The 23,867-nt window shown below is 35.2% G+C and overlaps 1 protein-coding gene and 1 pseudogene across 1 annotated transcript; both read left to right on the forward strand.

Moving 5' to 3' along the window:
• Positions 1-901: 901 nt before the first annotated feature.
• On the forward strand, positions 902-23,589 carry LOC104100797 (phosphatidylinositol-3-phosphatase SAC1). The gene is made up of 16 exons (XM_009608125.4): positions 902-1,217; positions 1,313-1,517; positions 1,621-1,786; positions 3,262-3,484; positions 4,203-4,279; positions 11,910-12,097; positions 12,210-12,307; positions 12,506-12,639; positions 12,724-12,858; positions 17,621-18,002; positions 18,120-18,241; positions 18,427-18,531; positions 19,133-19,330; positions 21,292-21,483; positions 22,703-22,814; positions 23,139-23,589. The coding sequence occupies exons 1-16, from the start codon at positions 1,113-1,115 to the stop codon at positions 23,385-23,387; spliced, it is 2,691 nt and encodes an 896-aa protein (XP_009606420.1). The 5' UTR covers positions 902-1,112; the 3' UTR covers positions 23,388-23,589.
• Positions 9,007-9,123, forward strand: LOC117277871 (5S ribosomal RNA; annotated as a pseudogene).
• Positions 23,590-23,867: the final 278 nt, after the last annotated feature.

The following is a 23,867-nucleotide window of genomic DNA, read 5'->3' on the forward strand; positions in this document are numbered from 1 at the left end:
TTTTCTTTTCTTTTTTATTTCTACTATATCTTTTTTCTATTTTTTTTATTTAATCATATTTTTATTTTCTTTCCCCCTATTCCTAAGAGTTGATTTTAAATTTATATTGAATCATGTATTTTGATGTATTCAAATTGTCATATAAATAATAAGTAATACCAAATACTCAATATTATTGCTTTGAAATAATTATATTTTATATTGATTGGGATTTTCAATTTATATTTTTACTATACGTTTGATATTTTAATTGATTTTTTTATAATAAATATATAATTTTTAAAATTAACACTAATTGCAAACTGAACATTTACTATTCTTTTTCGTAATTTAATTCTTAAAAGTACTTTTTGAAAATATTGGCAAAACACAATAAGTTAGGAAAAAGCAATACTCAAATAAATTAGCCAAATACAAACTACTATTTTTGTAAAAGTATTTTTTCAAAAAGTATTTCGGAACAAAAATATTTTACAAAATAAACAGTTTTTGAGCTTGGCCATACAGGCTCTTAAATTGATCATCCTTCATGTACGAATTTATTCGACAATTTTGAAAGCAAGGATTATGTATCATATATGTGACAACTAATTCATTTAGGTGCAAACATTTGTCCTTATTAGTAAGATCTATATGCATAAACCCATCCTACTAATGTTATCTAGTTGTATTCTTTAGTATTATCAAAATGTGTATATGATAGATCCAATTATTCATAAAAATTTATATTATATTCTTTTATTTGTAATTATTTATTCAAAAATTTATTTTAAAAATATTAATATTATTATAAAACTGTGTATTACATGACTCGATGTAGGTGTGTCGAGAAACTAGTGTGTGTGTATATATATATATATATATAAAAGGAAAACCAAATCTATATAGATAAACCAAAACAAAATACAAAAAGAAGAAAAAACGAAAGAAACATATAAGAAAGAGAAACCGGGAAAACTTTCCGATCAGGCGACAAAAGAAAGCATGACTTGAGTAGAGTTGTAATGAAAAGAGACCGTAGCCTATAATTTGCTCTGATGATCCAAACGAAGCTCAAAACCCTTTAAATTGTGAAGAAACCGATCACTTTTTTCATTGATTCTTAATTTTCGATGGCGAAAACCGAGAATTTGAAGTCAAATTCTTCAAAGGATCCCTCTGATTCCAGCCCCCCTTCCTATTCCCTCGAAAAGTTTCGCCTCTACGAAACACGTGCTGTACGTTACAATTTTCACTTCCTTTTACTTAATTTTTTATTTTGTTGAGGAAAACCCAATTGGTAATGATTGATTCCAATTTTGGTGTTTTGCAGAGGTTTTACTTAATAGGGAGTGATAGGAATAAGCAATTCTTTAGAGTGCTAAAAATTGATAGAATGGAGCCTTCAGATCTTAACATAAGTGAAGACCCAGTTGTGTATCCGCCTCAGGAAGTTAAAAACTTACTTCAACGCATTGCTGAAGGGAATAGAGCTACTGGGGGTTTGAATTTTGTGGCTAAAGTTTATGGCATTGCTGGTTAGTTAATCTTAGCGCTAAAATTTCATGCTTTAAAGGAATTTTTGTGCTAAGTTTTTTGTTGTTGTTGTTGTTGTTGTTGTTTGATGGATTTGATTATTAGGTTGCATTAAATTCTTGGAGTCATATTATCTTGTGTTGGTGACAAGAAGGCGCCAAATTGGATGTGTATGTGGTCATGCGATATATAGTATAGACGAGACACAAATTATTACGATACCTCATGTGTCGGTCCAAAGTGATGTTGCTCATTCGAAAACTGAGTTAAGGTAAGCGGTTTGGTTTATTTGGTTGAATCTTTTGGAATGAGAAGCTTTTGTTTGTTGCATACTGTTTATATGTCTTTTGAGCTAGTGATATGATTTCCTTTCTCTTTCATTGTTTAATAGGTAATGTTGATTTTTTTTTTGTTTAAAAGTATACTGAGGGTTGGATTAAAGTGCTGTCTTCCTTTCTTGTATGTTTTGACTAAGCGGCCATTTCTAATCCAGCCGTAATATATCTATTTGGGTTTAACTTTTTGATCGGTGAGGTACTTTTATTAACTATACTGTGCCAAGAAGGGGCAAAGATGTACAAAAAGGATCATACTCTTTAAGGAGTCCATCAGAGTATCCATATCATTACATTGTTCATCCTACACAAAAATGTCAAAAAGTATAAACACATATAATTTGTACAGCCTCAAATTTACCCTCAAGCATCTGCAGTTGCAGAACCTCAAATTTGCCCTAAAAAATCTACGATTTCGTTACTTCCACGCATTCCATATGATGCATGCAGGACCAGTTATCCAAAAACTTTACCTTGCCTTGTTGATCTTTTGCCCTTGTCAGCTTTCAAAACTATCCTTCACTTATTGTAGCATAACCAACTGTACTAGCATAAGCACAGTGTCTGCTAGGTGGATCCGACACGCACCTGACCAGTGGCGGAGCCAGAATTTTGGTTAAGGAGTATCAAAATATATAAAAATAAACATACTAGGAAATTAAGGGGAGTCAATACATAGTATATATATATATATATATATATATATATATAATTTATTTTTTTACCTATCTACACAGTGTATGTTTTCCGCGAAGGGGTGTCATTTGACACCCCTTCCTATAAGGTGGCTCCGCCACTGCACCCGACCATCTTTTTTAAGAGTCCGAGTAACATACTTCTAGGTCAAGAAATGAAGAAAATTGCCATTGCTATGTTCCTTTTTGAGATAATTTTCTTTAGAAATAATGATTGCAAAGTAGTGTGCCCATGTTCTATTTCATATGAAGGTGTTTGATTGAGACCGAGTTTTAGATGTTAGTTTGACTTACGTATTATATTAGTGGTAATAGTTGAGAATATTAAAATTGTGAATTGGAAAGTTAGTTCTAAAAGAATTTGATTAGTTAAATGAATTTGAATATTTGAAAGTTATAAACATTCCAAGATAGAAAGAGTATCATATAAATTTGTACAGAGAAAGTACTTCATCGGTCATTTTTCTCCTGCTTCTTCTTTGAATTGTTCATCATTTCTATTCGGTATATGTTCTTAGTTAGTCCTTCAAAGATGACTGCTTTTGCATCTGATCCGGAAATTATGAAAAAATCATCATTGCTTTGTGTCAGTTCCTTTTCACTCAACTTTAGTTTTGTTTATGTTTAATTTCTCAAATTTTATGCTCTCTGTTTGATTTAGTGAACAAATATTTGGCCCTTAGTTTCTTGGCTAACTAAATTTTCAATAAATGCAGGTACAAGAAGCTTTTGTCCAGTGTTGACTTGACAAAAGATTTTTTCTACAGTTATACCTATCCAATAATGCGAAGCTTGCAGAAGAATATCTTGTCTACGGGTGAGGATGGGATGCCGTATGACAATATTTTTGTCTGGAATAGTTATCTAACACATACAATTCGATCAAGATGCAAGAACACAATGTGGACAATTGCTTTAGTTCATGGGCACTTTAAGCAGGTGTTTGCTTACTTTTCCGCATGTTTTTGTTGATAACCGAGAAATCCTCGAGGGCCAGTAGTGCATGGTTCGAAACTTGGTGGATAATGGGTCCGCCTCTCTACCCTTCATTATATTGATATGGAAATGAAAATCCAAGGTTGTAGTGTAGAAAGTTAAATTTACTAAACATTTTTCCCTGCATCTGATTCTGAGATGGCTAATTACAGTGAAATGGGTTAGCTTGTGTAATTTCCCCTCCAACTCCTATCATATAAAACTAACCATTGAATATATTTGAATCGCAAATCACTATGAACTTCATTTCCTATCTGAGCTTCATGCCAACCGTCTGATTCTTCATGTACAAATAAATGAGTTCAGTATGTATATTTTTTGTGTTTAATCCATTTTTAAGTGGGTCATTATGACAAGTACATAACCATGAGACAGATCCATTTCCCTTATAAATATTCTTCATAAGAAATACTTCAGGATTTTTTGTCCAAATCAATGTGGTCCTCCAAATATGAGGTTTTGACCAGTTGGCTTGAGCTGTTATTTTGAAAATGAGATTATCTACCTGTTTTCAGCATACTTAACTTGCGATCTTCTTCTTTAATTTTCTATTTTCATATTTGTTGTGATATATCCCTTCGACAATCCCCTGAGTATTTCAGACCAGTTGATGATAAATTGCTTGGACACCTAATATCTAATCTTTGCTTAATGCTTGCAGACTAGGCTATCAATATTTGGAAAAAACTTCAGTGTTTCTCTTGTTTCTAGGCGTTCTCGGCATTTTGCTGGAACACGGTATGCACTACCCTCTTTTTTTCTTTAATTGTTTCTCTCATAATTTCCAGAAGCTTTTCTTTTGCTTGCCAGCTTTGTTACACTGAATAACTCTACAAACTAAGAAGTGGTAGAAAGCAAACTTATCTTCTCTGGTAGAAGAAAACTGAAATGGGAGGAAATAACTTGTCTTAGGATAAGTTAAACGGACAAGGTCAATTTGTTGTTTGTTTCTGTTTATCTTTCAGTCTCTAATGAGGTTTCCTACTACGAGTTACTTGAAACTTATTATTAAGCTAATATATGCTGCTAATTTTTATAACGGATGGGCTTATGAGTGAACAAGTTTTCACGTGTCTAGGAAACAGATTTTAGAATCTTATGTGCAGAGTGGCTTAAATCTTTTTGCATCAAATTGTGGGTTAAGATCGGAGCTATTTACTCTTCATTCTTGAGTTATTAAGTAACTTGCTCAAGATATTTGTTCTATGCAATTAGTTGGGATAAGAGTTTTAGATGACAAGTGATATGGAATTTCACGTTTCAGCAAGGTGGACACTGTTAAATTGCATGTTTGTTATGTTGGGGCTCAAAATTTTGTTTAATCCATCGCCAATGCTTTAGTTTTGGTATCAGCTTCTCTTTTCATGTCTATGAGTGTATAATGATTTATAGTTGATTTTAACCTATCAATTACTTGCTTGGATCATTCTGTGTTTATTCGATATCCAGAGGGGACCCTTTTGTTTTTTAATTAACCATGGTGGGCGGGCTGCGCGCACCTTGATTAATTCCAATGGGTACCTGCTGCCACCAGCACATGTACCGGGTAATTCTGTCCACCAAGGCGTGGACAGAAGAAATTCAATAATCTCTTTCCGGCTTCCGCACTTCCAAACCAAGGAGCTCGATAGATTCTGTACTTCTTAGGGATCAGGGTTGCCTAGTCCAGATCATGCACTGTTATTTTACTCTTAACATTCTCGATAATATAAAATGACCATTGCAGGCTCGATGACTCTGTTAGGAATTCTGAGTGTTAATCTTCTATCAAGTCAGGAGGGGCCTCTAAGTGATCTTAGTAGGTATAGGAGGTTGGTTTGAAAGTTGAACTATCTCACAATTACTTGATTTGATACTGGCTTTTCGATGAGTGTTGTAAGTCATTTTCTAGACTCAATCTAATGCAAGTGATCCACATCCTTCATTATATAAAATCTCTTCTAGGAAAAGTATTACTGTATGAGGATCAGGGAAATGAGCTGTTTGTTGGGTGTACAGATGCTAATTTGGCATGATCACCTTTTAAGAGGTGTGCTACTTCCAAATATGGTATTCTAGTTGAAGGTAATTTGATGTCTTTGTTTTTTGAGAAGGTGAGGTAATTTGATGTCAAGGAAAAGCAAGAGTTAAAACATGGTTTCAGATATATAGAAAAGCTGAATATCAAGTCATTGCAGTGCAACTTGTGAACTTATATGGATAACCTTTACTCAAAGAAATGAAATTTGGAGAGAGTAGCAGAATCTGTGCGTAAATATTAGTTTGCACTTCTTATTGTATCAAATCTACTATTTCATGATAGGGCCAAACACATAAAAGTTGATAGTCACTTTATCAGAGAAAAGATACGAGGTTTGTGAAGTCTAATAATCAGCTTGCAGGCATATTCTCCAAGTCCCGGACCGATCTTTGAACGCGTTACCATTGTAGCAAGCTCGATATATAAAACTTGTGCATTAGTTTAAGGAGAGAGTTAAATAATTAAGTATAAATAGAATTAAGTATAGCTGATTATTATTCTTTTGATAAAGAAAAGGTAATATTATTAAAGCTAGTAGCAAGGAGGTATTGCAAAAGTACAATGCGAGAGTTACAAAGACTCCATTATATCTTCGATATCATAGACTCCAGAAAATCAAAAAGATGTTCCATATCCTCTACCATGTGTTCCTTGCACCATAAATATAAACTATTAATGGCTTCGGATTTAACTAAAGATAAATGATCTTTCTTCTCTTGAGAAATGATCAAAATAGTTCTTAATGTATTGGGGTTGCTTTATTTTGGTCCTTGATGTATACACCCTAATAGATATGGTCCTTTTTTTTTTGTTTTCAATTTACAGAAAAAGTGAATCATTTTGGTCCTAACCTAAAAACTAACAGAATTGTCTAAAAACTCAGTTAAAGTTAATCCTCTTTCCATGTGAATCATTTTGGCCAGAAGCTGCGCAGGCTTCTTCAACTTCTGACCAAGTTCCGTCAAGCCAAGAATCTGGTCCTCCTCCATGATACCTCTTTACTTTTAATTTTCTGTAAACAAGCACCATCAACAAGCTCAAGTGCTTTGAGTGTGCTTTAGCTTTCATGCCATCTTCAGTAATGTATCATGAAAACTTTTCATTTTCTTGCTAATTAATGTATCCTTGTCTTGTATATTAAATTGAAAGAGTGTCATCTTGTAATTGTCTCCAAAAATCCAGGGCGGACGCATGTTCAACGTAGCGGTGTCACGCGACACCGGCTTTGTCGGAAAATTTTACTAAATATATGTATTAATACTGTGAGGAATCAAATAAGTAGAAAAAAATGACATCACTTGACACAGATTGTATCCTTGCACGTTGGTTATGTGCTTGCTTCTGCTCTAAGAGGTCACATGTTCGAACCTCAACTAGCACATATTTTTGGCAAATATTTGAGAGAGCCTATGTGGTTAAAAATTGTGATTAAGTAGACTTGAACTCATGACCTTTTCTAACCTAAGACTCAACAAAACCAATGGACCAAGGCTATATCTTATATAAAAAATTATGATAATTAAAGTTATTTATTTCCGTTCTATAATTTCGACATCGCTTACAAAAATCCTGTGTACGCCCCTGCACAAATCTGCTTTTCCTAAAGCTCCATAGACCTGTAAGCTTTTCTATTTTGCTTGTCATTTATGAAAGGTCAAATGATTTCCATTTTTTCCTATCCCTCCTATATTCAGCCTCCAGAGTTGAACAAAAAGCTGATTTTTCTATTGTATCACCCACAATAAAGCAAGCAACATTCTTTTCCCAAATACTAGAGTCTTCTAATGCATGGTAAATATCATGACTTTTCCCATAATAAAAGGCTCTGTTTTTCTTTCCTTTAGCCAATATTGGCCTTCTGTTGCAAGAACTACTGGAAATTCCATAATTTTCATTGTTCTACATCAAGGGCAAGTCCTTGGCATCTTCACCTTCATCTCGTGAGTGGCAACATGAATGCAAGGACCAACGACGGAAAAACATGGGCGGAGATGCCGTTGATGAAGCAGATGGACACCCCATCAGTTTTTCCAATGTCAGGCGTGGAGGAGGACTGGAGTATTGGCTTCGTCAGAAGTTGAAATGCCGCTTGAGTCGAGCTGGTGACATGGATTTGGACGTATATGGGGGGGGGGGGGAGTAGAACCAGGTAACTGGGAAGAGAATGGGTGAAAAAGGTAGCAAAATAATGAATGACCCTATCTGTTACTAACCACATGAGATTCACGTGAAAAGAGGGTTAAATTTAACTGAGATTTTAGACAATTCTGTTAGATTTAGGGTTAGGACCAAAATGATTCACTTTTTCTATAAATTAAGGACCATTTCTATTAGGGTGTATATATGAAGGACCAAAATAAAGCAACCCCAATACATTAAGGACTATTTTGATCATTTTCTTCTCTTCAAAGCATCTCTTATTCCTTTCCAGCCAAATAGTCCACATGATGCAGAATAGGATGGTTCTCCAGATCTTTTTTTGCTTATTTCTAATGCTCTATCCCTGCCAGCTTGCCATTAGACTATTTACATCCTTAGGCATCATCTACTGCACCCCAAAAACCCACAAAATGACCAGATCTGCCAGGTTGAGTCACAATGCAACAATAAATGGTTGGTTATATCTCCAGCTGTTTCACAAAAGCAGCACCTGCAGCACAGTGAATTCCCCACCTCTGGAATTCCCCTCCTCTGAATAGTGGCTTGTGTTAAACAAGCATTCTTTGCAGCCACCCGTCCAAAACTAACAATCTTAGTAGGGGCTTTTGTTTTCCAAATCATTTTCCATGGCCAGTTTCTTCCCATGTTTCAGCTTGTTTCTGCAACATCTCAGCTTTGTCAGCTAGCTAGAGCCTATCCCTCTTGTTATCATCTGATTCACTGGCTTCAACAATTTAAGATTTCACTAATATCATCCACCTTCCAATCATTAAAATGTCTCCTAAAAAAGAAATTCCATCCATTATTTACATAATCATCAGCCACGGTACAGTACTTTTTTTTTGTGATAAGGCAGCCGTCGTACAGTCTTTGTTCGCTGCAAGTGTAGGAAATTAATTCTTCGTACACCATCACACACCCATGAATTAGTTCATAACGAACCTTCCACTTCCAATTTTCAACTTTACCTGCTGTTGATACTCTTCCCAGAGCTGGCAAATATTTCTTCAGATTGTGCTCCTTTATGAAGCTGATACAGGCAAGCTGCCAACAATCCAATTTTCCATGCTTAGTAATAGTCACTTTCTTCCAAATTTCCACCTTGTCTTCATTCAATATCCATAGCCACTTGAAAAGTAGACTCTTGTTATGCATTCTCAAGTTTCTTACTCCCATTCCACCTCCCCTTTTATCCTTCATTACCTCTTGCCATCTCTCTGGATGAAATTTCTTTCTCACTGAATTACCTTCCCACAGAAACTTATTTCTCAAGCTGTTTGTTCTTGGACGATCATACCAGCACTAACGCACTAGATCCTATCAGAATTCCAAAGTTAAGCGTGCTTGGGCGAGAGTAGTGCTAGGATGGGTGACCCCTTTGGAAGTCCTCGTGTTGCATCCCTCCTTCCCTTATAAAAAATCTGTTTTATTCTTTTTTCAGCTTTTACTGGAATAGGTATGAGTGACTTAGATAAGTAGGAATATCATCCAATACAGAATTTTCTAGGTTAATCTTCCATCCAAAAGATAGATATTGCTTCTTCCATGGTGCTAGTTTCTTTTCACACTTATCAACAACCCCTTGCCATACATCTAGGTTTTATTTTTAGCTCCTGAGGTAGCCCCAAATATAGAAGGGAACCTGTCAACTCTACACCCCATTATGCTAGCCAAATCTTCAATGCAATTTTCAATGTTGACTGCATATATAGAACTCTTTGATAGATTAATCTTCAAGATTGAGACAGTTCAAAGGCCAAAAGGGACCACCCTGAGATGGAGAAGAGTTAAGTTTAGCTAATTATACTTGATATGATGTAGTGTTCGTGTCCCACCTCGGATGAATACACTATGCACGATTTAAGACATGCGCATAAAAGGATTCAAGAGTAAGACTTTAGTCTTCGCGTGTTTCCTCATTTCTTTCTCCCGTTTTTTGATTTCTCACAATGGTAATTTGAAAATTGAAAAGGAGAACAAGGGTGTTATAGCACTTCCAGGCATTCTGCTCTCGTCACGACTGTGCCACGTTCTAAGTACCATTCTGTGAAAAGACCTAGATGAGGATGTAGTTCTATACTTCTATGGACCATTTGAATGCTTGATGTCATCTGTAACTGTGCATGGACATATGACATTGCACTTATGACATTTATGTGCAAGAGAACATCCTAATATACTTTTCTATTTAAATTGTATTTGAGCATCATCGTTGTTTTCCCTCCGTTCTTAGGTTGTGTCTCCCTGAGAACTTGCTACCTTGCCATTATATGCCTGACTTGGTTTTCATATGTGCTCGCACAAATAGTACAAATTCTAAGCCTCAATTAAAAATATGTTCTGCTTTCATGAAGCAATTCTTCAATTTCATTGTGCTGCATCTGCATTCCTTTATTTTCCCCTATATTTGCTTAGTCCAGGGAAGGACCAAAGGAGGAAGAACAACAACCCAGGTTAGCATATGTCCTTGCTTGGATTGCCGAAATATTAGGGAAGTTCGGCTTCCTTGCTATGTACCGTCCACTTGGATTTCACAATTTTTGCTAGGCGAGTATCAATCATTTGCAGTGTTCTTGTTGTTATCTGGAAATCCACTTATCATCTTGATCTCCAGGAATACTATAAATTCCCCAAAGAATAAAAAAGCCAAATGAGGTATATATCTGTCTCATTCCATGATGCTAGTTAAAGAGAGATAGGATATCCTAGAGATCACAAAATAGTAGATCATGGATATGTTAATGGGCCATTTAATCTTGAGAAAAAATCCCATATAAACACCATAATACGACATTCAATGGGTGTTTTGATGCAAATCTAGGAACAGACATTAGAATTTGTTCATGTCTTTGGTTGCGGAACAGAAAGACGTACTAAATTCTGTATTACAGTCATGGGTGAGGTTTCACGATGGAACACCATTTACTAGCTGGTTTAATATTTACACCTCAAGAAAGGAAACAAGATGGAGAGTAACTGGTAAGGGGAATGTGGTGGCAGTCATCAACTGTTCACCGCTTCAGTTATCCCGTTTCTGTAGCATGGGAATTCCCATTCTCGGCTATGTTGCTCAGACTCTCCAAAAGTGTGTTGCGTGTTGGATCCTCCAAAAGTAGTGTATTTTTGGAGGATCTGACATGGTGCGGCAACATTTTTGGAGAGTCCGTACAACATAGATTCTCAGTATTACAATCCATCTAATTTAGTTTTTCATAGCTTGTCATTAGACTCCGTTTTTCATGGTTAGACGAAATACCAGGAGAGGTCATCCTTTTGTTATCTTTCCTTGGAAACCTATCTGGAAGATTCAATACAATCTCCAGAAGAGGGGTAAAAAATTCGCTGAATTTTTTTTTTGTGGTAACATGTCGGTCTGTCAATCATTATCTACTGGACTGCCAAGTTACCAGTGATTTTTGGCACATGTTTCTTTCTGCTTTGGCTTTCATACATGCTGCATTAACTCTTGAATTAGAGTTGGGAATTACAGACACGGCTGATCGGTCATACTACAGAACTACATAATGCGGACCAGGGAAACCTTGAAGAAAAGAGACAGTAGATATACAAGCATTTGTCTTAGTTCCAAACTGAAATCTCTAAGACAACTCCTTTTCGGATAAAGAAGTCTGTGCAGACGGAATTGCAGTTGAGAATTGCCGATATTGTGCAGTCTGTTTTCTTATTAATCCTAATTAACGCTCTTGTATCTTTGTTCTTTCTTGTTTCTAGATGCTTCATATTTTGGTAAATCGGAGGTGATCTAATTTTTCACTTGCCTTGAAACTTAAAGATTGAAATAAAACAAGAAGCTTTTTTTGACTTCTTGGTTGGGGCCATTCATATTCATGATTTTATTGGCTGATGAGAGATTGGCTACATATGCTAAGAGGTTTATGGTTAGCAGGTTGTTAAAAATGAAACATGTCTTATCACATTTCAAAAGCATTCTGAAAGGCATCGAGTAACTTACAATTCTATCTAGGTCGGTCTGGCTTTAGAGTGTTATGGGAGTATGAAAAAACGTTGAAAAGCTTTGCCTTGCTAGAAAACCATCACGTCTCTGTTGTTCTCACGTAGGAAATCTGAATATTCTTGTTAATGTGCGAATTGGCACTTATGTGATCTTTCCATGAGTAACCTCAGTATCTGTCGCGAAAGTCTTACCAGTAAATGTTCATGCTGCAGTTACTTGAAAAGGGGAGTTAATGATCATGGAAGAGTGGCAAATGATGTTGAAACTGAACAAATTGTGCTTGACGAAGAAGCTGGCTCAAGCAAAGGAAAAATGAGCTCTGTTGTTCAAATGAGGGGCTCAATTCCTCTTTTCTGGTCACAAGAAGCTTCAAGATTCAGCCCAAAACCAGATATAATCTGTAAGAGCAACTAAATTCTTCTACCTGATTGTTACTAGAAATTTTAAAGGTGGAGTCATGTGTACTTCCATTCTGACTTGAATGAGCTTACTTGTCTCCTTTCTGATACAAGTACAAAGATATGATCCTACTTATGAAGCAACAAGACTGCATTTTGAAGATCTTGCAAGGAGATATGGAAACCCAATAATCATACTTAATCTGATCAAGGTTTGTGCAAAACTGAATTTGGTGGCATCCAGAAAATTTACATTGTGTTTGCTTCTTAAGTAGATCAGACTAACTTTGGTTTGTCCACCTCCTGGGCACTATTTACTTCAAATGGTTCTAGTATTTGAATTCCAGCATCGAATATTTGCCTTTTAGAATTTTCTTCAATTGTTTCATTTATGAATGCAATGAGTGCAGACCGTTGAGAAAAGGCCACGAGAAATGATGCTGAGGCGTGAGTTTGCTAATGCAGTTGGGTACCTAAATCAGATACTTTCTGAAGAAAATCACCTAAAATTCATACATTGGGATTTTCACAAGTTTGCAAAGAGGTATCCCTTTTCCCCTTATTATCCTAATAAGTTAATCTTTTAAATCCTTTTTTGCTAATTTCATCCTTGTTTCCGGTGTTAAAGCAAGTCTGCAAATGTATTAGCAGTTTTGGGTGGTGTGGCGAGTGAAGCACTTGATTTAACTGGGTTTTACTACAGTGGAAAGCCAATGGTTATTAAAAGGCGGGCTACACAACTCAGTCGTACAAGCACTGCGAGGTATTTTCATGCATCTATTGACATTTGTGCTTGAACTATTGAGTATCATATTTGCAAGGCATTAATTAGTTACTTATAGCCTGTTTGGCCAAGCTGGAAAAATCAGCTTATTTTGAGAAGTGCTTTTTTCAAAAGTGCTTTTCGAAAAAGTACTTTTGGAGAAAAGCAGTTTGTGTTTGGCTAATCAATTTGAAAAGCACTTCTGAACAATAATTTGTGTTTGGCCAAGCTTTTCAAAAAGTGCTTTTAAGTGTCAAATTACAAATAAGGACATGAAGAGATTTTCTTAATAGTTAATATTATATAAGTAGATAAATAATTTCAAATATTTATTATTAAAGATAATAATTAAGTTTTTTATTTTATTTAAGTAAATATAAAAATAAAATTGAAAAGTACTTTATTCTTTCAAGATAATTTAAATATATCAAAAAATCATTCAATAAATATGAAAGTTCATCCCAAAAGTCATTTTATATTACTTAATAGTTTAAACTAAGGTTATTTTGGTATATATAATATTTTGCAAAGGGTATTTTTGGCAAGAAGAAAAGTCAAAACTGCTTATGCTTCTGCTTCCGGAGAGAAGCTACTTTTTTCTTCTTCTTCAAAACTGCTTCTGCTTCTAGCCAAAAGCACTTTTTTCCCCAAAAAAAGCTTGGCCAAACACCTCAAATTGAGGAAAAAAGCTCTTTTTTGAAAAAAAACACTTTTGGCATGGTGAGAAGCTTGGCCAAACAGGCTATTACTATGAACCTGGTTTGTTGTTTACTGAACTTGCAAATGCTAAGGTGAGGCTAGTTAGCTAGACATCATAACTCACTTCTTTCTCTATTCCACGCTAGTCATTTTGTTCTTCTGTCTCTCTTTCTCTCGTCTCTATAAGTTTTTTTCCGACCTTTCATGAAGTTGGCGATAAGGATGTTGTAAACTTGTATGCTCTTTCCCCCTCTCTTCTCTCTCTCTCTCTGTTTTTTTTCCTTAAAAAAATTCAATAGTCTGTTTCACTACTGTTGCTTCTCAGACTCAGAGTGCCGCAAAGAGAAAAGAGGAGTACAAATTGCTGGGAAAGGAATGTGATATTTAAATTGGATTACCTCTCTATTTGTGAACCAGTCTGTATCAAAGAGGAGTAAACTGTTTTCTGTTCTTTCTTTCTTCCATTCAAAACTTGTCTAGTGATAACTGGTTATTTGCAGAATGAAGGCTTAGATCTGAATAAAGGTAAGATGTAGCACCATAAAAGGAGAAGAAAAGGGAGTAGAATAGACAAAATCAGGAGAAATTAGATAAAATTAAGAGAAATCAATTTCAGAAAGGGTTATTGATCAAGTCAACTTATGTTTAAGTTGTCCAAATAAAGTGCACGTCCAAATAAAGTGCACGAGGGTTTTATCTATAGGATTGTGAGTTCTGAATAAGTTAGAACTCTTAAAATTACTAGAACGTTCCATTCCGAGAATCCCTATGTCTGAGGTCTAGCAGCTAAGCTCTCGATGATCGAGGTTGGATCCTCGTATATCGCCACTCTCATACTCTTATCTTTAACTAAAAAGATAAGAGATGTAATCTTTCTGTAGATTATCTAATCTTACCTTTCATAGGGATTATATCTTTGTGAAGATTCTTTACTTTTTGGTATACCTCTTCTATATGTGAGCTTTTCCATTATCAACAAAATTATACTTGATATAAAAAAGATAATATTATTTTTAACTAATAGCAGTGCTGTAAAATGTGCACTTAAGGACACTTAAACCTTGAAGTTAGGTGCAAAAGAGGTCGGGTGTAAGGTGTTTCTCCTCGATTAGGCTATGCTTCAGTGCAGGCACTAAAGTGCTAAAGCATGTGCTTCATCTCATATGAGCTTCCTCGTAAAGAGAACTACTCTTAACAATAATATTCACATAAGCCTTTTCAATTCTTTTCTCGAATTATGGTTTTTATATCGTTATTATTCTTGAAGTAATGAAGTTTATACACACACACATATATTTAAGTATATATACTTTTATTCTTTCTTCGTTTACCCCTTTCTAAATAAAGTGCACCTTTATTTATGTTGTGCATTGTGGACCTCATGCTTCTATTTTGCCTTTGATAAAATTGACTAATAGATAAAACTTTGTCTTCAAAATAGGAGAGAAGATTATCTCTACTTTATTTCTAACTAAAAGGTAAAGAGAAACGAATATTCAAGGTAAAAATACCAGAATTTTTTGGTAATAGTGGTGTTCAAGCCAGTTGCGAACACCTCAATTATTGTACCGAGTTTGTGCTACCTTCTAGACTTCTACCAACACAGGTACCAGGTAACTCTGCCAACCATGATTTGGGAAATCACCTAGAGTTTTTGTTTTTCTTGGGGGGGTGGGGTGGGGTGGGGGGCTTGTTTATCAATGAAGTGAGAGATAAAAACTATCGGTGCAAGAATACCACAATCTTTTACTGACTACATTATTCTTCCCTATTTAAAAAGCTCGAATCCGACGAGTATCCAACACCAAAAGATATAGCATCAAGAAAAGAAAAATCCTCACTGGATAAGATTTAGCTACAAAACACCAGCTTAGAGTAGGCTGAGTTTCTACTTGCAGTTGTGTCTTGTAAAATTATTATTATGGTCTCCAACTTTCAAACGATTAAGGGATAAGCTTGTTCATTGTGGCTTCCACTTGTATGATCATGAGGCGTCAGTTGAATGTTGAAGATTTTGTTATTTCTCAAGGGTAGACTAAGTATGATATTAGTAGTTGGTGCTAAAAGTGTAGCAGTCCTAATGAAGTGGAACCTGGACTATGACACCGAGATTGAATGTGGAAATTGTGCATTTCCAGCTTTTTTTGTATTGAGAGGAGTTTGCCGCCAGGGTTTTGGTCTAGTGGTAAAAGCGCAACACATGATGTGTGGGCTAGGCGCATGTCACGGGTTTGAACCTTGCTGCAGACAAGAGCCTGGTATTTAAGTAGAGGCGGGTCCATTATCCACCAATTTTCGAACTGTGTGCCACTGGCCCTCAGGGATTCTGCACTTACCGGGGGGGGGGGGGGGGGGGTTGTAGAACAAGAAGAGAGGAGAACTGTGAAACATTTCAATTCATAAAGTGCTATTTATCAAGTCTAGTGGTATTCAAGGCTTCACATCTTCCCAACAAAGTACTTCAATGTCTTACTAGTAGAATTGTGAATCTGAACAAGTTAGAAATTTTAAAGCTACTACGTGGAATTTTAAGTGTAAAGATAAGACTAGATCAGAAACTTATTAATAGATAGAGCCTTATCTTCAAAAAACAGAGAACATTATTTCTACTTCGTTTCTAACTAGAAGATAAAGAAAAATAAAATTAAAGATAATAATACTGCAGCTTTTATTGAGCTATATCAAGATATCAATTATAGCAATAGTCTTTGTGTTGTTGATTCCTTTACTAAATTTCTGGTCATTGAAGTTTCTAACCAGTATCTAAGTTATAAAATACTTTTCGATAGACAATTCTAACATTATTCTGGCACTTGTATTTTTGAAAGCATGGACCTATGTAAAATCATATTCAAGTAAAGTTGCTCGAGTTTGAAGTAGTTGCTGTCCTGACAGACATAAGTTAATTATCGTTATTCTAGTCGTAGGCTCTGTATAATCATCCACATTATTTGCTATGAAATCCATATCTGGCCTTGGTCATAAGATGGTGTTGCTATTCTGTTATGGGTCTTGTGGCCAATATGTTTCTAACATTCCATGTAACATTCAGATATCCTACCAGGTACAATTTTTTTTAATTTCTTTTGGAGTAAGGTAACATTATATCCATCAGCACCAAGTTGGTACTGGTATCCAAAAGAAAAATGTACAGATTACAGGGGGCCTTGTGTATTAAAAGGAAACTAAGAAATCTACAAGTGATTTTGCATCCTCTATATAGTTCTCTTTACACCAGAATTGAAACGACAAAAAACAATTCAGCTTAATTTTTTGTATGGAACTATTTTTATCCTCAAAACATCTACTTTTCCTTTCTGTCCACACTGTCCACCGTATACATGCTGGGATCATTCTCCACCACCGCTTCTGTCTATTCGTTGTTTGGATATCATTCCAGCACCACAAAAGGTCCTTGGTATCCTTTGGCATTACCCATTGAATTCCTGCCAGGGAAAGGAATAACTGCCACAGAATATCAGTTACCTTGCAATGTAGAAAAAGATGGCTATTAGTTTTTTCCTCTTTCTGAAAAACTCAGAGGAATTTCTCTTCTTTGCAAAACTTCATGAGTCAGACAAGCTTTCCTGGCTACTAGCCAAGAAAAACATGTGACCTTAAATGGGGCTTTAATCTTCCATATGCATTTCCATGGCTAAACTGATAATTGAGCACCTTCTGAAAGCAGAGAGTATGCGGAGCTGACTGAAAACGTTTTGGTGTTTCCTCCATTCCCTATAACTGTATCCTTGGCATTTTTGGTACCACGGAGAACCTCCAGAACCTTCAGCATTTTAGCCACTCTGCCAATTTCAATACCATTTAGAAGCCCTCTGAAAGAAAAATTCCAACCCTGTGAATTCCGTGTCCCTTCTATTGAAGACTTCCTTCTATTGAAGACTTAGGTGTAGTTGTTAAGCAACCAGGTACTATTTCTTTAGAGTGAATGAGTTGCTAAGCAGAGTTTATCCTTGTGAATTTTGTCTAGATTATGGAAACTTAACTTCATTGATGCACAAATGATTTATGACTAGATTTAACTGATTCATGGTGTTTCGTGCAGGGATTCTACTCTTAGAGATTTGAGAGCAAATTCAGGAGAGCTCTCAAGGATTGGAAGCAGTAATGAAATTCTGAATTCGTTGATCAAACAAGAAAGAGAGGCTGATAATAGCCAACAAATTGGCAAAGATAATGATGAGAATGCACCAAGGTTTCAAAGTGGAGTGCTGCGCACCAACTGCATTGATTGCTTGGACCGAACAAATGTTGCCCAATATGCTTATGGTCTTGAAGCTTTAGGTCGCCAACTCCATGCTATGGGCTTGTCTGATAGGCCTAAACTGGATGCTGACAGTAGCATTGCTGCTGCGCTCATGGATATGTACCAGGGTATGGGTGATGCTCTTGCTCAACAGTATGGTGGATCTGCTGCGCACAACACCGTATGCTCACTGACTCTAACTGCCGAGTTAATAAAATAATTTCTCTAAATGTTTTTGATTAAATGTTGATTCCTAGAAATTGTTCATATTGTTGAATAGATGTTTTGGTTAAACTAGGTGTTTCCAGAAAGGCAGGGCAAGTGGAAAGCTACAACTCAGTCAAGGGAATTCCTCAAGTCTATCAAACGATATTACAGCAATGCATATACGGATGGTGAAAAGCAAGATGCAATTAACTTGTATATTCATTCCCTAAACTTTTACTTGCCATGTAATTTTCCTTGTTGATGCATGCTTTTAGGTGGTTAAGCATTTTCCATCTGAAGTTGTGGGATTCTCAATATGTGCGTTTTTATTGCAAATGTTTTGAAAAATTTTGCTGCTCAACATTTTATTACTTGTTCTTGGTTTTCTTCCTTTCCAGATTCTTGGGATATTTCCAACCTAAGGAAGGGAAACCTGCACTTTGGGAGTTGGATTCTGACTATTATCTCCATGTATCTGGCATAGGAGACGATCTCATTCCAGAGTAGGGTTTCCTCTTTTCCACTTACCTTTCTTTCTTTTTTATTTTGGCTGTCAGAAAATTTTTACTAGACTATTAAATGTTTTTCCAATATCCTACCATTAAAAAGTTACCATCTCCCCACTTTTTCATTGAAGAACTTTCAACTTTATCAAGAGGTAATTTTTTCCGTGGACAACTGGTATTTAAATGAAATAAAAATTAAATTCTCAACCTCGTGCCAATCAAAGTAGGATACTTAAACTGGGATGGAGGGAGTAGTAGAACAGAAAATATGTATTTCTTTTCTTGCGCGGGCTTGATGTGTTGTGACAACTGCGATGCTGCACTCAAATTAGTAACATTTGGGGAAGTAAAATGGATAAGGATTTTTGGCTGCACATATGGACTCTTTTTCCTGTCAAGCTACAACTTCACTTGTCTATTATTGAGTAACATCAATTGGATTCTTGAATAAACAGAATGTTTCTGAAGTACAGAGGTTGATTTAAGCCCTCGTTTTTGAGAACTGTGTATTTGTAAGGAAAGATTCAAGAAAAAAATTCTCTTCTAACATATGACTTTGTCTGCTTACTAATAGATGCCATCTTAATTTATGGCACAGTTTGTCATTTGATACCAGTGCTGTTGGACAAGGAACCGCACTAGCCCCTGTTCCAGCATGCAGGGAAGATTTCTTGCGCATGAAGTTGACATCCTTTGACAAGTTGCTTGAAAGAACATGCTGTAATATTAAGAATGTACGGCTCTGTAGTGAAACTGATCAAAAATCAGGGAATTCTGGAGTGGCACCTGATGCAGCGTAAGTGTTGACTGTAGTTAAGCATATATTTTTGTTTGACGTGCTCTTTTAATTTTTTTTTATTTCTCCTGTAGTGTTCATTTACATGCTTGGAGAATTAAAAGTGACAGCTTCCATCTTTATACATGAAAAAGTTTACCCTTAAAATCTCAAGTTATAAGACTAACATCTGTCAATAATATGTCCAGAAATGCTAAGTGGCAGCAGTACTTAACTTGTTCCATCCTTTTTATTCATTATGTTTAAATTTTTTGAGTCTTAAATGATGAGATGCCGTCCTGGCCGATTCTCAATTTTGATTTATGCCATTTCTCTAGTTTGAGTTGAAGGGATGGGCTGATATGCTAAGAACTAAGGGATGAGGAACACCTTTTTCTTTACATGGTTATCAATTAGCACACATCAATTCTTTTTTGTCTCACTTAACTTGAACTGACACCTTCCTATTGATTGGTTAGTCCATTTAATTTAATACTTCCATTAAAAAGATTATTGTAATACTTATATTTTTACTTAAACTTTTTTATTGAATGTTCAATATACTTTTACGGGGATTTCAAGTATTAGTTTAGATAATCATTAGTTTCCAAAGTTTGTAATATTAGTTTCAGTAGTCGAAGAGATTTTAGCTACAACAACGGCTACTTGTTGTTTTAGGGGATGGTTGTTAAATATACTCTTAAACCGTTAAAATGTTCAATATACTTTTACAGGGATTTCAAGCTTTAGTTTCCAAAGTTTGAAATGTTAGGTTCAATAGTCTAAGAGATACTTAGCTACAACAATGGCTACTTGTTGTTTTGGGGCGTAGTGGCTGTTAAATACACTCTTAAACTATTGAAGTTAATATTACTGATCCCTATTAGAAATTGTGGACAACTAATGCATGTTTAAATGGATATAGAAGATACTTCTGTATGTTGTTTGAGCCCTGAGAAAGGAGATAACATGACAGATCAAAAAAGAAAAGGTGAGAAGTGTCTGCATATAGAAATTTTTTCTTTTTATTCTTTGTTGGCTCTTCTTTTTTGTTCTTTTACTCGAATGGTTAGTTCTGAATAATGGTATAAAGAGAGAAATTCTATAATCAATTGAAATTATTAGTTATCAACAATTGTTAAAAGAAAAAGTACTTTAATTTTTTCATAGATCTGAAAGTTACATTAGCATCTTAGTGGTAAATACAAACTGTTACAGTTATCATACAAAATATAAAGTAAAATGGTAATTTTTCTTAAATATTGACGGAAAAGTGTGGAAAAAATAGTCAAAGAGCTTACTGAATGATAAAATGAAGTAATGCCGTTTTCTCCTGATATATGTACAAACAAATGATATCCTATTTCATATCCTTTCCTTTTAGTTTTCTAATTCTTTCCTTTGTTTACTATTCTTTTTCTACTAACATCATGAAAATGCTAGCTGTTGGAAAGGAGATTTGAGAAGAATAATTTCAAAATTACCCCCTTTTAAATTTTATTGACCAAGTTATTTTACATGATATATTGTTAGTTTTTCTTTACTGTTTATGACTTGACATATAAGTGAGAAAATACATGTCTATTCTGGTTGAACAGCTAACCAAAGTTCTGATAACAAATTTATTTCATACTTATACCAAGAGAAAATGATTAGGTGTAAGGCGTGACATAGTGCGGGTGTTGGTACTTATAACTAAATAAAACAGAAAAGACACTATTCTAAGACTAATCCAAGTTTATAGGCTCCCAAACAGCCCCAACATCTTCATCCGAATAATTCGAAATGAAAGCTTGAGCCTCGAACCCGTTCTTTCCACACTTTCTTTGAGATTTTAAAGATTGTTTTTGTGTATTCTGATAAACTAGCTTTTTTTTTAGTTTTTATCTTCAGTTTATTTATTTTTTCTCTGTAGAGTAAATTTGCAATATGAGACCAGCAAATTTTCTTTAGCGAATAATGTTTGATATTCTTTATTGCAGTGAAATACAGCTTAAGAGCCCGAATTGGCTTTTTGGACAGAGGAAGTATGATGATAGTAATTCTGCATCTAAGGTGTCTTTGAATGCAGTTTCTAATGGGGCTTCAACTGGTGAGGACAAAGTAGATGGTCTTGGTGATCTTAGCTGGATTTCTGGTGTTCCTGATCTGAATCAAGAAGATATCTTTGAAAGGTATTTTACCCTCAGAACTTTTCTTGTAGCTCATTTATGAGCTTATCTGATGTCTTTAAGCAATTAGCTGCGGCTCTTTACCTGTTATACAAGCCTACCAGTGTGCACCTCAGACATAAGTCAAGCCAGAGTGTCATAATTCCACTTGTCCATTCTTTTTTTTTTTTCTCATCGCAAAATACGTGTTGGAAAATACTTGATGAAGGTGCAGAAGTCGATTTTTTTTTTTAATGAATTTACAGTTCATAACAGAGTGAAATATGATCAACTCTACGGTTCATCATCAGCTATTTGTGCAATGCTATAGAAAATGATAATTTTACCATTTTCCTTTCTTGAGAGGTAGCAATTGATGAAATTTCACCGTTGCGAAGTTGATTAGACCACCTTTGAAATGATGATGATGCAATAGCTTGTAGATGTCATTAATATCTGGCCATTTGGGTAAATATAAACTTTATTTTGTTTTTAATAGATGTTTAACTAGCTTATGCTGGCATAGAGCTTACACGGTTTATTTGTTTCTTAAAGTTCAATTGGAAAAATACGAAATGTGCAAAAAGTTTACTAAGCTAACTTCTATCTTAACTAGGGAATGGATTGAACGTTAAAAGTTTTTAGAGCCTGAAACCTCATTTTCCAGTATTTTTTAGGTGGTTTATCTATTTGCTTTAGTATGTGGTAGAAAAACTGAAAACTGAATTACTGTTTGATCTTTTCATTATATTAGTCAGCCTAGCGCCCTACATCTAGTATATGAGGGAATAAAGCTTCAAAGCTTACTTTATTTAAATAAGAAGTATTATTGACAAATTGAAGTTCGAATGTCATATGTTTTAGTCCGCCACCTTCTTCTTTGCTCTTTATTTCAGTCACCTGATCAAAGTTGTTTGTCTCTCTGCAGCAGAAGGATTAGTTAATGCTGAACCCCCTTTTTTGGGTTAATTTCTGATTATGCCTAGAAGAATTAGTTTCATCGGACATGGTTTATTGTATGTTGTGTATGTCCCCACCAACCCTGAATAAAAGTTAAGATAAATGTACAATGAGGAAGGAAAGGGGCTGGTAGTAAATTCCTCATTTTTCCTTCATTTGGCACTAAAAGTACTGATTTCTTCGTTTGGTTCCTTTCAAATTACTGTATATACAAAATACTTTTCCTTTTGTATTACTCTTTTATTTCAGTTTAGACTCACCCACTATTTTAATCCTCTTCTAGATACCTTACAATGACGGCAGCAAATGAGGCTAATGGCTGGTATGGTGGTACATTACTTGGTGAACAAGATGAAAGCAGTGAAATCTACCGACATTATGCAGAACTTATCCAGGTAACAGATATGTCTACAACTGTCTGTATCCGTGCTTTGTTATTTTCTAAGTTTTGCTGGTTTAAGTCATAAGCGTTTCAATTTTATCTCAAGATGAACTAGAGCAGATCTTATCATGTTAGGCTACTTTCAATAATATTCAGGACTTAGCTAAGTATGAGTGAAAATTTAGTAACTGTGAATTTCTATAACAATTGTCTTTGGGCTTTCGATTAGCAATATTCCTCCTTGATATGTGCTATTGTTGAATACCTGGTTATATGTTATGGAAGAGGGAATGTTTTTGGATTTGCCTTACTCAGAAGATATTATGTAAACTAGCAGGGGCCTGCGATGGAACCCTTCGAACGTGATGCTGAAAAGGAAAAGTATTACACCGAACTTCTCCTGAAAGGTTCAGTTGATGCTATGGACGATGCAGCTATTGAAGCAGAGATGGAATCTGCTCTCAAGGCATATGACCAAATTGGTGCAGATCTTGGGATTTTCCCAAAGTCATGTAAGGCATTGGTTGCTGATCCGAGCCAATTAACGAGATGGCTGGTTGGCGAAGACAAGCTGCCCAATGTATAAAACGATATGCTGCAACATATGCATTTCACTATGTTACATATTTTTGTTGTAATATTTGAGGTCGTCTTATTTTAACATTTTAACAGATAAATGAGGGTGATTTTTTTTGTGAGCAGCAGGTTTTACTGCTGAAAAGCATGCTGCTCCTGTACAGTTGTATTTTGTGCGTGAAGAAATATTATGATCATATTTTAATTATAAATGAAGCCTTAAAAGGGAAAATAAAAGGAAACAAACGAAGAGCTTGGAGATTGACTAGCTAGTTACTTACCTACCAAATGTAAGACCTTGTATCAGAGGTGGATTTAAGATTTAAATTTGGTGGTCCGACCTTAAAAAAGAAAAAACATTACTAGTACTAAAGTAATTATACTCATAAATTTATTTAAAGTTTAGTGCTTTTATGCATGTGTATATTTAAGTTTTGTATTAAAAATATTGGATTCAACGGGATTCACAGCCTCAAGTCCGCATCCGCCC

Source organism: Nicotiana tomentosiformis, chromosome 3 (assembly GCF_000390325.3).
Source record: "Nicotiana tomentosiformis chromosome 3, ASM39032v3, whole genome shotgun sequence".
Lineage (NCBI taxonomy): Eukaryota > Viridiplantae > Streptophyta > Magnoliopsida > Solanales > Solanaceae > Nicotiana > Nicotiana tomentosiformis.